Genomic DNA, 16,170 nt, shown 5'->3' with positions numbered 1-16,170 from the left:
TATATGGAAAAAAATAATTCTTATTTGAATATTTTCAAATAAGTAGGCCAAGGCAGCCAAAGCGTGAGTCCTGAAAAGTTGGTAGTTTTTCCAAATATTTAGCAATCCAAAGAGGACAAGTCAAAGTTTTTTTTTTATTTTGGATGACTAAAGTTAGATATATCTATCTATATTTTGGCAACTCATAACCTGAGGTCACCTTGAGCGATGCTGAGCCCATGCCTCCTTTCCTTGAGGTCAGGGGGTCATCTTTGGTGCTAAAAGTGGATCGATTATTTAGGTGCCTAAAAATAAATGCAGGTTAAACAACTTCTAAATATCAAAGCTGAAATATCTTCTGAAAATTTGGAAACATTCTATGTTTAGTGGCCATCTGCTCAGGTAGGAAAGCTGTTCCATTTGCCTTGCAGACCATTGGTAAAATAAACATTACCATCTTAAAGCTTTATTCCAAATGTAAATAAAATAAAATCTTAAGTGTTTAGGTCATTTCTGATCTGAATGAGCTTCAAGGTCTCTTACATTTCAACTGGCTCTGCAGAGCTAACTCACAGTCATATCATAGTTTTTTCGTCACTGTAGGATATACAGACCACTGTATACTGTGGTCTGATGGACCAAAATGGGAGGAGAAAAACTAAAATTAAAAGGAAAGCCTTTAATAAATAGCTGTGTGTATTAATGTATGTCTCAGTGCTACTGGAAAATTCAAGCCATTTTCTTAAGGAAAAAAAAAAGCGATGTTAGCACTTGCTAAAGGCCAAGTTCTTCTCCTTCATACGTGTACTTCCTGTTGACACCAGTGACAAGACCCAACCCTGTGAGGTCAGCTATAACCTCAGGGAGCATCCTCCGAAATGTCAGCTGTCCTCTGACAGAAGGCGAAGATACTCAGCGCCACCTGAATGAGTACGACAAGCTGGAGTTACTTACACCTTTCTGCCCCTTGGATTGACACAATACTATCCTGGTTTAGCTTATGTCCTTCATGCAAACTAGTTCTTGGAGTTCACTGACATCTCACAGTTTTGAGATACATATCAATATTACATATTGAGAGTATTTTTATGGTATGGTTTCATTACCCCATTCTAATAATATAAATTACTCTTAAATTAGATTTCTATCTTCTTTAAACAGAGCAATGTAATGGCACATGAATATGACAAAGGAAATAGACAGCATGGGAAAGAGAAAGGATGTGTAGTTAGATAAGAATCTGAATTCTTCCCTTGCAAATACAAGCAAATTCCCACTGGAAAGGAATCTCACATTAGCAGATTGGACAAAAAGGAAAAAAAGAAATACACAGTAGGGGAATGCATTTTTTGAATTAAGATCTGAGTGTTGGCTGCCTTTCATTTTCACATCATAACAATCAAGTCCAATTTTTACTGCACAAGCCACAGGCTTAAAAATAAATGCATATGTAATTCTTTGATATTTCATGTGATAAAATAGCCCGGGAAACCCATTTCAGCATTCAAGTCCCCAGATAAAACAATCAGAGCTGGCGTAATAGAGGCAGCTGAGAACAGTGTTCCTTTTCGTTTTTTAGGGAGGAATGTTTTCTACAGAGCAATTCTGCTCTCTCTTTCTTTCCTTTGGTGTCCTGCCTCACTTCAAGACTACTGCAGCTAACTGCAGCAATTTAGGGCTTATTCACAACTACTTTTATTTGTCCTTTGGTGAATAAAGACCATTAAAAGGATTCTTAATTCTGGGCATTAAATGAAATGAAACATACTGATCAGTCCTCTCATACATATTTCTAAGCAGCAGAATTCTCTCAAATGCAATCAGTCCTACACATTTTACTCACCTAATTATTGCTTGATGTATACAGGGTATCATGCCCTGGTATCAAGCTGATCCCAGCTTTTTTTGAGCAAGTACTGAAGGACACTTTATAATCACAATCTTTCATAGTAAAAGGTTTCTAGTGATGCTGACTGTGATGCCACAGATGGGCTTAGTGGAACATAGTAAGATAAGCAGTCTTTCAAGTGTTTTATAAGGCTTTAGAGGGCAAAATAATCATCACTATGGCTCCCAGATTTTCATAGGCAACCTGTGCAAGTCCCAGCACTGCAGGACTCACTAGATTTCTGACTAATATGCTTTGCTCTGATCTTCCAAACCAGCTCTGCTTCCCGCATTCAGGTTGCCTTTTGGAGTGTGAGCCTGATTGTTTTTACTAGGTGGAACAGACACAGACAGCAAACAGTGGTGTTTGTGGTCAGCTCTCACAGGGGAGTTTGAAGCATTCCAGATCAAGCAGAACAGAGCTCCTTGGGGATTGCTGGTTTCCATTAGTGTCACGTTACTTATTTATCCTGGAAATTTCCCCCTAGTTTTATCCTCCTAAATATAACATGGATGATAAAAGATAACAATATTAATAGAAAGCAAAATGCAAGCTTATCCAAGAAGACTTATCAAGTGGCATCTTTGGACTGATGAACAGCAATGTAATTCAGGGCCAGAAAAGGTGTTGAAGGTGCAGTGGATCATGAAAAACAGGTAAACTTATGCTTATGTGGTCTGTAGCTATAACTAGAGTTGAGAAGGTAAACAGCGAAAGCACAAGGGAAAATGTAGAAAAAATGTATCCTGATAAAAGTTTTTTTTTTTATGTGCTTAGGGAAATCATGGTATTTGGTAATCAACAGTGGTGGTGGAAAGCAGTTTCTTCATCTCTTCCAGATTGGATTGTTCTGTCATTAATGTGATCTAATGTACAGTATCTGCCTCACTTCACATCATCACAGTCACCATATAAATCATTCTGTTCTCTAAGAGACACTGACACTAATGTGTGGTTGTGGTTCATTGTTCATAGAGTGCAATTGAGTATTCGTGTGTACGCATAAGTGAAAGAGAGGGGAAAAGTAGAGGAAAGAAAAGAGAGAGAATCCCTCAAACTATTTGTTTATGCTTAATAATTAATGAACACAAGCATTTGTCACTTCATTGTTGAGGGCATCAGACTGGGGGCAGCAGCTTAGTCGGTAAGAAGGCTCCAATCCATCTTCGTTTGCTGATAGTAATTGGAGGACCCTGTCAGAGATTCGGAGGGGATTTATTGATGTGGTATGTAGGATTTGCAGAAACAAATCTTTGAAGGACATGGTACTAAATCATTTTTTTTTCTGTCTTTTTTTCTTTTCAGCTTTTCAGAATTTATAATCATTTGGGAAATTTACTTACTTCCCCTGTCTTCAGTTTGCCTTCAACGATGTGAATGAGAGGAGCTATCTTTTGCCAAGTGGAATATTTGAGCTGATGCAATGTATTTTGGCAGGATTTGAGATTCTGTCCCTCTTCCTCCTTCCCCCTCCCCTTTTAATTAACATAGCATAAACATGACAGTGTTGTCTTGTGTTGTGTTGTGCTGTGTTATATTGTGTTGTGTTGGAAAGAAATTGGTTCTTCCTAACAAAAAAAGGTCTCTTGGAGATAAAAATAATTCAGAATAATTCTGCAAATTTGTCAAATTCTAGCAATTTGGATGAAATTTTCCATGCTGGCTACCTCTTAATCTGAAAGGTACTTGAAGACTGGAAAAATAGAAAGGAGTCAAGACAGGAGAACCAACCAGGGGTGTTGATAACTTGAAGAGAACAGCAAAGAAGAATATATTGCTTCTTGTACATCTTCCTCCCTAGTGTGGACAGAGACTTCAGATCCCACAGAGCTTCACTTCTATCACCAGTAGAACCAATAAAACCTACTTGCACAGTAAGGTCATAACCAAATGTGGAGCTCTGCAACACTAGGTATGCTATTTGGCTGTAAAGGAATACACAAAGGATTTAGCAATGTGAATAATCCCCATTTAGAGACAGGAAATAATGGAAGTCCACAGCTGAGCAGAGAGGAGGACTCTTCACTCATTTCCTCATTCTGCTCTCTCTCTCAAAAAAAAAAAAAAAAAAAAAAAAAAAAAAAGTACAACTGATAGGCAATACCAATCCTATTGCAACATATAGTTGTAATGACGCTGGTGTTTTTGTCTTACGTAGGTTGATGAAAAATACATGTATCTTAGTTACCTCTGTCATAGTACATAAGGCTGCCCTCCATCTCTAGGGAGAAGGAAAGCAACAGGGATTTGAATTACTAGGGGAGATACATCTTTTTCTCTCTACACATATCCATAGGAGAAAAAAAATCCTTTATTTTCCCATGGATGGGTTTGTTCTGCTATGGATTTCTACGATGTAAATATCAGCTGTGCCTTGGCTGTTCAGCCATTGCTCAGTTGTTTCTCTAATGGAAGATCAGCTGTTTTAATTTCCTAATGCATTTCACCCTTTCCAGCTCTTGAGCTACTCTGGCTCCATTTCAGCTCTTTGAATCAACAAGAACTTTGCCTGCTTCCTTGTTGTGCCACAACTTATTTTCCTTCTTCCAATCCCTCAGGAACTTGCTGATAGCACTTTGGAAATCAAATATTCAGTATAGTCCAGCCTTCTGCACAGCTAAATGCCCCTTGCTGTTTCCAATGAAAAGCTTTAAATTTAACTAAAAGGGTTGTGATTCCTTTTGTCTATAGCCATAGCATAAAAAATTGCAACCAATTTGCTAAAATTGCCAAAATTTGCTAAGGAGTTGGCAGGGCTGATAGATAGGGCTTTAAACTAGAGTCAGAGGGGGAAGGGCATAAAACCAGGCATGCCAGTGATGAGCTAAGGGATGGTGCCCTGGAATCAGAGGGACTGTGTGCTAGTGAGGTCCTTCAGTCAGCTCCACAAGGTGCTGCATGTAGGGAGGTGCGTTTGAAGTGCTTCTACGCAAACGCACGCAGTATGAGGAATAAAATGGATGAGCTAGAAGTCTTGGCCCAGTCCCACACCTACGACATCATCGACATAAGTGAAACCTGGTGACATGAGTCCTGTGGCTGGTGTGCTGCATTAGATGGTTACAGGCTCTTCAGGGGGGACAGGCAGAGTAGGCGAGGTGGCGAGGTGGCAATGTATGTGAAGCATGGACTGGACTGTGTGGAATTTCAAGTTGGCGATGGCAAAGCTGAGAGCCTCTGGGTAAGGATTAAGGGACAAACAGATAAAGGGGATGTCATTGTGGGAGTCTATTACAGACGACTAGGTCAGGACAACAATACCGACGAATTACTCTTTGCAGAACTATGAGATGCCTCGAGATCAACTCCCTTTGTCCTTATGGGGGATTTCAACTTGCCAGACGTCAACTGGGATCACTACACGGCTGACATGAGCAAGTCCAGGAGGTCTGTAAAGCACCAAGATGATAACTTCTTGGTGCAGGTGCTAAGGGAGCCAACTAGGAAAGGTGCCCTCCTAGATCTGTTGCTGGAGAACAGAGAGGGTCTTGTAGGAGACGTGGCAATTGGCAGCTGTCTCAGTCATAGTGACCATGAGGTGGTTGAGTTTAGAATTTATGGCAATGGAAGGAAAACTGCCACCAAAACTTCAGCCCTGGATATGGGGAAAGCAGACTTCAGGCTGCTCAGGGAACTAGTCAACAAGGTCAACCTGGAAAACTGCTTTTGAAGGCATTGGTGTCCATCAGTGCTTTAAGCACTGCCTCCCAAAAGCACAAGATCAGGTGATTTCAAAATATTGGAAGTCAGGCAAGTGGGGCAGGAGGCTGGCCTGGCTGACCAGGGCTCTTCTACTGGAGCTTAGGCAAATAAAGAAAGTGTATGGCTGTTGGAAGACAGGTTAGGTGATGAGGAAGGAATATAGGGATGCTGTTCGTGTTTCTAGGGAGAAAATTTGTGTGGCCAAAGCCCAACTAGAGTTGAAGTTGGCCATGTCTGTGAGAGACAATAAAATAGTTTTTTTTAGATATGTGAAGAGAAAAAAGTAGACCAAAGAAAACATAGGTCTGCTACTTGATGGGGAAGGTCTCCTCACAGGCAATGACATAGGCAAGGCAGAGACATTTAATGCCTTCTTCGCCTCTGTCTTCAGCACTGATGATGGGCTTCAGGACCCAGGGTGCTCTGAGCGGGAGGACCATGATGGTGGGAATGACAAACTCCCAACTGACCCTGAACACGTGCGGGATTTGCTGCTCCGACTGGATCCGTACAAGTCCATGGGTCCAGATGGGATTCATCCCAGAGTGCTTGAAGAGCTGGCTGATGTCATCATGGGACCTCTCTCAATTATTTTTCGATGACCTTGGGAATCTGGAGAGGTCCCAGTAGGCTGGAAGCTGGCAAATGTTGTGCCAATTTTCAAGAAGGGTCAGAAAGAAGACCCTAGCAATTACAAGCCTGTTGGTTTCACGTCAGTGCCTGGTAAAATTATGGAGAAGTTGATTCTTGAAGTTATTGAAGCGCACCTGGGGGACAATGTGGTCATTGTCCCCCCAGCCCAAACCAACATGGGTTCATGAGGGGTAGGTCCTGCCTAACAAATTTGATTTCCTTTTATGACAAGATCACCCATCTAGTCGATCAAGGGAAACCAGCTGATGTGATCTTTTTGGACTTCAGCAAAGCTTTTGACACGGTTTCCCATAGGATCCTACTGGACAAAATGTCCAGCATACAACTTAACATAAACATCATCCAATGGGTGAGCAATTGGCTGACGAGCAGAGCCCAAAGGGTTGTGGTAAATGGGGCCACATCTGGCTGGTGGATGGTCACTAGTGGGGTCTGGGGTCCCTCAAGGCTCCATTTTAGAGCCAGTCCTCTTCAATGTTTTTATAAATGATTTGGATGTAGGACTAGAAGGTGTTCTGAGCAAATTTGCTGACGACACCAAACTTGGAGGAGTTGTGGACTCAGATGAGGGTGGAAAGGCCTTGCAGAGAGACCTGGACAGATTGGAGGGATAGGCAATCACCAACTGCATTAAGTTTAACAAGAGCAAGTGCCTGGTCCTGCACCTGGGATGGGGCAACCCTGGCTTTAAATACAGACTGGGCGATGAGATGCTGGAGAGCAGCCCAGCAGAGAGGGATCTAGGGGTTGTGGTTGATAGCAAGTGAATATGAGCCAGCAGCATGCCCTGGCAGCCAGGAGGGCCAACCATATCCTGAGGTACATTAAGCACAGCATCGCTAGTCGGTCGAGAGAGGTGATTGCCCCGCTCTACTCTGTGCTGGTGCTGCCTCACCTCAAGTACTGTGTGCAGTTGAGCACCACAGTACAAAAAGGACATTAAACTGTTGGAGAGCGTTCAGAGGAGGGTGACAAAGATGCTGAAGGGCCTAGAGGGGAAGATGTATGAGGAGTGACTGAGGTCACTAGGCGTGTTCAACCTGGAGAAGAGGAGGCTGAGGAGGGACCTCATCATGGTCTACAACTTCCTCACAAGGGGGAGTGGAGAGGCAGGTGACCTATTCTCTGTAAACAACAGTGATAGGACCCGCGGGAACGGGGTTAAGCTGAGGCAGGGAAGTCTAGGGTTGACATCAGGAAGAGGTTCTTCACCGAGAGGGTGGCTGCACACTGGAACAGGCTCCCCAGTGAAGTAGTCACTGCACCAAGCCTGTTCGAATTTAAGAAGTGATTGGACTGTGCACTTAGTAGCGTGGTCTAAACTTTTGGATAGACCTTTGTGGTGCCAGGAGTTGGACTTGAATATCCTTATGGGTCCCTTCCAACTCAGGATATTCTATGTTTCTATGATTCTATTGGAAACCATATTGGGTTGTAAATTTGTACTATGACTGGATGTTAACAGGGTGGCAATGTTTTTCCCTGATGGTGATTTTCAGCCCAGTTGTTCTGATGTACCCAAGTGTAAAGTTATTAGGGCCATCTGTGGTTTAAGACTGGTGAAGAAAACTTTTCTGTGTGAAGTTGCACTCCAGCAATCTGCCTGCATGTCTTCTAGCTAAACAGGCAAGACATAGAGGAAATGCAAAAAATAAAGAAATCTCCTGCAAAGAACGCTACTGAGATGTGGAAAAGTAAATATCTGTATCATCTGGATGGGATTCAAATGGCAAAGAGATGACCTCTAGCTTTGTATGTGCTTCTAATGATGATTTCTAACAGTGCTACCTGCAGAGAACAAAGACAGTCCAATTAAATCGAAGCCTTTTGTGCTGTTATCATAGAGCTCATACCAGAATCCCCATCCTCCTCTCCTTGAAACAGAAATGCGATGGAGTTTTCAATTATTTCAAGGATAAAGTGTGTTTTATTTAAAACAAATCTTTCTCCTGCAAAATAGCAATTGTTCCATGAGTCTTTTTCTTTCAGGTGAATCTTTTGCTCTAACCATTTCCAAAACAGTCTGGTAGCTCTTTATCCTTGCTAAGATTTTTATGCATTGTTTAATTTGACAGCTCCCTATGACACCTGAGCATGGGCAACATGAGGAAATTAAGTGTTCTGTCAAGTGCCTCTAGTAATTTTTCTGTTTTGTCTCTCACAGGTTTTGTATGACTGGAATGTCTTGCTTTCTTTATAATCATGTAAATTGTAGCTTGTTAATGAATACTTTGTTATTTCGGACATCTCATATCAATTATTTCATATGTTCTTTTGCAAAATATTTGCAGGAAGGGTAGCAGTGGAATGTTAGTGAAAAATGTGACCTATTTTCTGCCCCATCAGCTGAAGCTTGGTTTGCTTTAAATGCAGTCCAGAGACATTGTCTCCCATTTCCTCCAGCTGCTGTTCAGAGCTGAGCGATCAATAAGCTGCAGTGGCTTTAGCTGTTCTATTTAAGATCCTGTCTTTAACCATACCCCTCTTCTTTCAGGAAGCTGTGGTAAGCACCTGGATTCAGTTCAGTGACAGCTCTGTTACTCCGCTGGACATTTATGATCCTAAGGACTTCTCTCTTTCTGCCATGTCATTAGATGAAGCTGTTGTCTCAATCCACCAGAACGCTGCCTTGAAATGGCCAGTTGTAGCAGCGGAAGGTGAAGGTCAGGGCACATTAATCAAGGTAGACATGATGATTTCTGAAGCCTGCCAAAAGTCCAAGAGGAAAAGTATCCTGGCTGTGGGAAACGGCAACGTCAAAGTTAAGTTTGGCCAGAATGATGCAGACTCTGACCCAGGTGGAGATTACGATGCTGATGAGATTGAAAACCATGCTAGTGACCGGCGGCACAAAGTGTCCGATCAGGAGCGGTATGGCCAGGATGGACGATATTATGGTAGCTCTTCAGCAGAGCGAGAGGAAAGTGCCATCAGGAAAGTCAGCACCACAGCAAAATCTGTAATAAAAAATAAAGTGATGAAAAACAACAGACTGGATGGTGGCAAACTCTCAGATGACAGCCAGCTGCAGAACATCCCCATAGATTTCACCAACTTCCCTGCTCAAGTAGACCTCCCAAAAGGCAGTGCAGGCATGGAGGAAAACGATTTGGTGCAGGCACCCAGAGGCCTTAGCGATTTGGAGATCGGGATGTATGCTCTGCTAGGGGTCTTCTGCCTGGCAATTCTAGTCTTCCTAATAAACTGTGCGACATTTGCACTTAAGTACCGCCACAAGCAGGTTCTGGTGGAAGGACAGGCCACCATGACCCATTCCCATGACTGGGTCTGGCTAGGAAATGAAGCAGAACTGCTGGAGAACACAGCAGATGCATCATCTCAGCAGGATGAGCACACAACCATTATTGACCGAGGGACAGGTTGCGAGGAGAGCAACCAGCTCCTCAATGGCAGTGCTCAGAAGAACATTCAGAGCCAGGTTCACAGGCATGCTGACTCAGGGGGCAAGCTTGTAAAGGAACAGAAATCCGAACCTTTACATTCGCCAACATCTAAACGGAAGCGGGTAAAATTCACAACATTCACTACCATCCCACCTGATGATGGTTGTCCTACTGTCAATTCAATCCTAAGTAGCAATGATGATGACATTAAATGGGTGTGCCAGGATATGGACCTGGGGGACTCCAAAGAGATAAGAAATTACATGGAGAAGTTCAAAGACAAAGTGTAGCTCCTGGCTGTTTTTTGGGGGGTTTAACCACACCTTGATGCCTTCAGTTCTACAATATATATTGGGAGAGAATAGGGAAAGGGGAAGGAGTCACCAGGAGAAATGATGAGGCAGTTTTTGTAATCAGGGAAAGAAATTTGCCAAATTGTCCATGGTTATTTTTTTTTTCATTTAAGTTTTTCACTTTCTTTTGTTTTTCCAACAGCTATTCTGCTATTCACGGATTTAAGAAGTGAAACATAAATAGCAGAAAGGAACAAGGAAACGGTATGACCAATATAATGAACTGGGCAAGGTGAGGTTGTGAAAATGTATTTTATGTCTCATAGAAACAATAATGATACTAATGTTTCAAAGTACCAAAACTATTCAGGAAAAAAAAAAAAAAAAAAAGAGAGAGAAAGAATATAAGAGCATGAAAAGAATAAGCAAGAGACAAACAATGACTTGTTTGTGTTACTAATAGAACATCCCAATTTTGGACACATGACCAGTACGGAGACTTTTTAGACTGGTATTCAGGCTGGTTCTTTCTATTCCTTCATTTGAAGCGAAGATGTGTCTTTGGTATTGAATATGAAGGAGAAAGAAATTACCAGGTATTTTTATTTTTACTTTTCTGATTGTCTTGTAAGTTGAAACAGTATAATTTTCCCTTTCATAATATTCTTCTAAATATTTTAAAATCAGGAAAAAATTCAACCCAGTAAGTTCACAGTGGACCAATAATATTATATTTCTAAGTTAGCTATAAAAAATCTGCTGTCATTTAAAGAATTCAGAGGACAAAATATCGACTAATAATCTCCATGTGGCATCTCTTCTGAAAGCAAAAGCCTCACTTGTTTCATCCTAGCTAAAAATATGTTCTCTTTGGAAGGAGCGTTCTTTTTACTTTCAGGTTTGGATTGTTTGTTTCATTGTTTGTTTTAAATTTCCACAACCAAAGTTCTTGTGTTTCACCAAGGGAAGAAAGTGCTGGTTTATGTTAGTATGTTGAAGTAATAACCAATGGGAGTGCCCCCTGATGCATTTTAAGTGTACCTGGAATGAACACCATGCAGGTCAAATATGTACAGTCTGGATTTTTATTTTTTTTTCCAAGTCCATGAATTCATGATTTCATTGTATAGTCTCTGTTTATTCCAATGTCACCAGCTCTCACCAAACTCTGAAGCTAGAAGAATGGACTTTAGGGCACAGATTGTCCTCAGACTTGCATTTCCTTGTGCTGGGAGAGCTGGTCTCTGGACAGACTGTTGGGAGAGGGGAAATGTTACTGAAGGAAGATCAAGAAATAACTGCAATTTTTATTTTATTTTATGTTATTTTATTGACAGTAGACCACCTAAGACTGAACATTTTAGACTAGATTGTATAGCTATTGTTTTTTATTAAAAAAAAAAAGAAAAAAAAAAGAAAACCATAATACAAACCCAGCAATGAATCTAAAGAAAATACAAAATAGAACCATAAATTCATTGTGTAAACTGGCAGAACTACATTGACTCAGTGCCAGTTTGCACCAATGGAAGATGCAGATCAAAATCTATACATTGAGGAAACCACTGACAAAATAAAACCTTCTGTAACTCCAAGGAAGATGGTATGTCCAACTATCCAACCTTTTGGAAAGCCGTGTTATTTCTTGATTGTTAGCCAGAAGCATTTGCATAGTCCTGTCTTCATTCATGTATTTTATTATTATTATTATTATTATTTTAATTACTAAATTCAGTATTCTGTTGTTTTGTTGTTGTTGTTGTTGTTGTTGTTTATTTCTTGGACAAAATCAATCCTGCCACACAGTAATATAGATGGACATTTTAACAAAATAAGCCTAGTATGTATTGTAGACTGAAAGAATGTAATATTTATTTATACATGTTATACAAACTGTAATTAAAATGCTTTACATGGCTTGACAAATTAACCTCTCTTTTCTGAGGGGAGAGGGCTGTTTTTGTCATTTCTGTGTTGGAGTACTGCATCCACTGTCTAACAGCTGAAAAAAAAAAAATTTAAGGCACTTAAATTAGAGAGGAGAATAGAGATGTATGAAAGTTCTTCACTGCTCTGACCCTTCCTTTGTGAACCGCTTCCCCTTCCCACCCAACATGTGATGATGATGATGGATGGCAGGAGAAGACAGAAGTCAGGCACAGTTCATGGCAGTGTCAGTATTAATCTTGCTCAACTTCACGCCTACCATCAACATGAGCAACTCCAGGACTCTAACTTCTGATGTGTGCAACTTTCATGCAGCCCAGTCATAATTAATTATGTTGCTTCTCTGATTGATACAGTAGGTTCAGATGAAAGCAAGTTTCACTGAATCACAAGTGACATATACAAAGCACCCCATATCCCAATGGACCCCAAGCTACTTCATAAGCTAAACACAGCGATGCATCAGCCACACCTCAGGGACATTTACAGTGCAGAGCTGCAAAATACAACAGGAGAGGAACAAGAAAGATACATGGAACAAAAATAATACACCATGGTAGTACAGACACACACAGCGCAATTGTTCAAAATGCATTTTTAAGGCTGTTAATGTGCTGAGCAGCTCTTGTTACAGCATGCCTGAAGGATGGCATCTCCAATAACCGAGCACTCCTGAGCACTTTCTGGGATACAGATACACACTGATGGGGAGGAAGGGAATTGGTTGCTAATTCTTTATTTCTAGTCCATACACCCTTTCTTTGCTTTTGGCAGCTGAGATTTTATAGGATCAGAAGAGGAAAAAATATCTCTATCCAACATAACAAACAATTGGCTACTGAGAAAAAAAACCTTATGAGGTGAATTTATTGTTCTCTGCATGTTAGTGATGACGCTTTTTTTGCTTGTTTTATCTTGTTATCTCATTGTATTGACTAGGAAAAGTGTTTCACAGTGAATGAATACATTATTCCTAATTCACTTCCTCTCCAAAACCTCAAGCATTTTTTTTCAAGAACTAGAAACACATCTTTATTGAAATTAAGGGGAGGGGAAAATCAGTTTCCCATGGGAAACTATTTTGCAATTCCTTTTCAAAACAGTGACGTAAACTTTTGTCGAAAGACTCATTCCTGTATTAATGCAGCTCACATTGGACTCAACACTCCCAAAGAGAGAACAGAGCTCTTCTATTATGAGTAGGAAAGTTATGGCTTATTTATTACTTCAACTTAGATAATCACCATTGTTTCCTTCTTGTTTATTGACTGTGTGTATAGCTTTCTGTTTGCTTTTCATATTTATACTTAGGCAGTTTGTTTGAAATAACTCCCCTTCAGAAAAAAAAAAAATATATATATATATATATATTTAATATAGAGTGATGGTCATTGTGTCATTGACCAACACACAAATGATGCCTTGTTGGGAGCTGAATTTCACTGATGAGTAGCCATGTGTCAATTCTGAGTGACAATATTCTGTCATGATACATTAGAAAATGTGGTCTCCACAGAATCCTTCTGCAGCAGGTGGTTTCAGGGCTTGCACACGTGGAGCCCACTGAGTGCAGCCTGTAACACCACATTGGATGTTGGCCATTCACAAACACATCCGGCATTTTACATGCATTGCATATTGCCATGGATATTTGTTGCATTTCTGACTTACTCTTTATCTTTTCTGTGCCATAATAATCACTTTGTAAACAGTGACAATCACATGTAACTGCCCACATGAGCACATGCAAGGCCAGGAGGAGAGGCTTAAGCAGGAGTTTTGTTGGGCTGCTGGACTCAGGGCAGGCAGTGCAGCCACTTTCCCAAAGTTGACTGAAATGGAAAAACATTACTGAAGAACTTGAAATGTTTTTCTCTGGTGTTTTTTTTTTTTTTTCAACACATGCCTGTTATTGATGTCTTTTAGTTCCTGAGTTATCAACTAATGGACTTCAGCTAACCCCCATGTTGGCAACACAATGGGGTTTAAGGCTGTAAAAGGAAGACACGTGGAAGACAGCCTGTCATAATATCACATCTTACTATAACGAAAAAGAAGAACCCCTGCTCCAGGTTCTGTACTACGTATGCAGTAACAATTGAAATATGGAAAATATGTTCAGACAGGGCATGATGTGTTTAACAGAAGGGCCATGTGATATGAGGCTTGTGATGGTTGAGAGGGGGAAGCACTCAGGAAGTCCCAAGATACCACTTCAAATCTTTTCTTAGTCACAACTACAGCATTTCTCTCTAGATCTACACCTGCTGTAAATCTCTTTGTCTCCACTGAAGCCATCTGGTACAGACGTGTTAACTGACACCAGCCAGGAGTCTGGACTTTTGATTTAATGTATATGAGAGGTCCTTGACTATTTAGGAAAAGAGTTTTAAAGACATTTTGCCATATGATATAACTGACTTGGTGTGTTTTGCAGCACAAGGGGTTTGTTTTCCCCTATCATGAAAGTGGAAAGATGTGAAGCTAATGGCAGTGCTCTAGAGGCTTGGGCAATGACTGCTTCTCCTGGCAAAGCCTGCTCTCTTTGGCAGCAGCAGAAATTTCTTCACGTGTCTTGATATTTCCTTTACTACCACCACCCAGCCTGGATGCTGTTTCAAAAGAAACAGAGAAAACATCTTCTGCTTGCAGCAGCCTGCTGCCTATGTCTAGATGGGTTGAGCTGCAGCAGTGGTGATGAAGGGCTTGGGGTGCTGATGGTTTATTCTCTCCCACAAGTGTTAAACTTCAAAGGAAAAAGTACTTTTGTATCTGAGTGGTGGTGACTTTGAGAAGGGCTGGTTCGCTGTGCTCTTCGTAGGTCTGAAGCCCAGAGGAACCCTAGGGGAGGCCATTGATTTTGACTCCTGTAACTTGTGGCTGAACAGAAGCATGTCTTCAAAATCACTCAATCTTTGCAAGGAACAGGGAAGATGGGCTATATTTCAAGAGACAATGGAAAGGAGGAAAGGATTAAAACAAAACAAAACAAAAACAAACAACAACAACAAAAAAAAACTTATACCTACCAAGACATTTATTTTTTTCTGAAGTTACATACAAAACATGGTGCTTCAGAGCCAGAAAATAAATAAATAAATAAATTTCAATTTGTCTTCCACTGACCAAAAATACCCTCAAAGTCCAACTCTGACTGAGCCCCCATAAATGATCATCTCAGCAGGGAGGAAACCACCAGGCTGTGAAATATCATTTATTTGAGAAATTCACATTGGGTCAAATGCCAGGATTTACATTTCTTAAGCTTTGTTGTGCTACAGTTACAAAGACACTGGGATCAGGCACAGAGAGCCTCTCTGAACATCACTCCTGGCAATGTGCCTTCCTTGCCAGATGAGGGAATCTATAAGTGCCAAGGGTGCATGGCTGCAAAGATAACATGCTGCAAGGTACATTTTCCTGTCAAGGAGCCAAGGTGGAAATTCATTAATAATACTTTGCACTTAGAGGAGAGCCTTTCATCAGAGAAGCTCAGTGACTTACAATTGTTGGGAAAGGGTGAAGGTGTGAGCAGGCTGAAGGAGGCCTATTTTTTTTCAAATGAGACAACACCCAGTGAACACATTCCCATTTTCAGGGTGCAGGAGCTCAGCTGCATCTGTACAAGGTCTAGACTTGTGTGCCCCATGAAGGTAATTAGTGAAATCACCTGATGCAGGCAGTAACAAGGAGCCTAGCCTGGGGGGAGAGGAAAGCATGTGGGTTGGTGCAGCTGAAGAGAGATCACAGTGTGAAAGCTTCAGTAGATGGGATAGAGTGAGCTGGTCTGCCAGGGAGATTTCACCTCGGTGAGAAAGTGAGTCCTATTTTTTTTTTTTTTTTTTTTTTGGGGGGGGGGGGGCGGGGCGGGGCTTTCTGTTGTTGTTTTAATTACTGGGTGCTTTGGGGGAAAGGAGGACTCATCCTGCTTGCTTAGGTGCCCCATGTTTGGGAACAAATGAGAGGAACGGTGTTGCTTGCCCCTTGGCAAGGGGAGCTGCTAAGGGAGTAGGATGCAATCTGCTGTGTGCCTGGGGTGTTTCAGGGCACAGAGGATTGTGTATTTGTTTGGAAACCAGCAAACCTTGAAATCCCATACACCTTTAGGAAGAAGAAAAAGGCTGAGATTGTCTCTGTGCTGCCAGCGCAGCTGTCCAAAGAGTTCTTGGCTCAGAAACCCAGTAGTGTATGTTTGTGCTGCCCAGGCCAGCTTTCCCCAAGCTCACCCCTGGAGGTGAGACAAGTTGTAGAGTGCTGCCTGAAGGTACAAAGTGTGCAGGGATGCCAGCGGAGAATTTTGTTC

The 16,170-nt window shown here is 41.3% G+C and overlaps 1 protein-coding gene across 3 annotated transcripts in view; it reads left to right on the top strand.

The window, feature by feature from the left end:
* Nucleotides 1-10,290, top strand: part of TMEM132C (transmembrane protein 132C) — a 220,465-nt gene extending 210,175 nt beyond the window's left edge. For 2 of the 3 annotated variants that reach the window (XM_032198962.1, XM_032198961.1), the window contains one exon: nucleotides 8,718-10,290. In XM_032198962.1, coding sequence (XP_032054853.1) covers nucleotides 8,718-9,917 — 1,200 coding nt within the window. In that variant the 3' untranslated portion in view covers nucleotides 9,918-10,290. The remainder of the gene's footprint in view (nucleotides 1-8,717) is intronic. The other variant, XM_032198963.1, reaches the window with a different exon arrangement.
* The last annotated feature ends 5,880 nt before the right edge of the window (nucleotides 10,291-16,170 follow it).

The sequence above is a fragment of the Aythya fuligula genome, chromosome 17 (genome assembly GCF_009819795.1).
Source record: "Aythya fuligula isolate bAytFul2 chromosome 17, bAytFul2.pri, whole genome shotgun sequence".
Taxonomy (NCBI): domain Eukaryota; kingdom Metazoa; phylum Chordata; class Aves; order Anseriformes; family Anatidae; genus Aythya; species Aythya fuligula.
The sequence above is the reverse complement of the archived record's forward strand: the minus strand, read 5'-3'. Positions and strand labels throughout refer to the sequence as shown.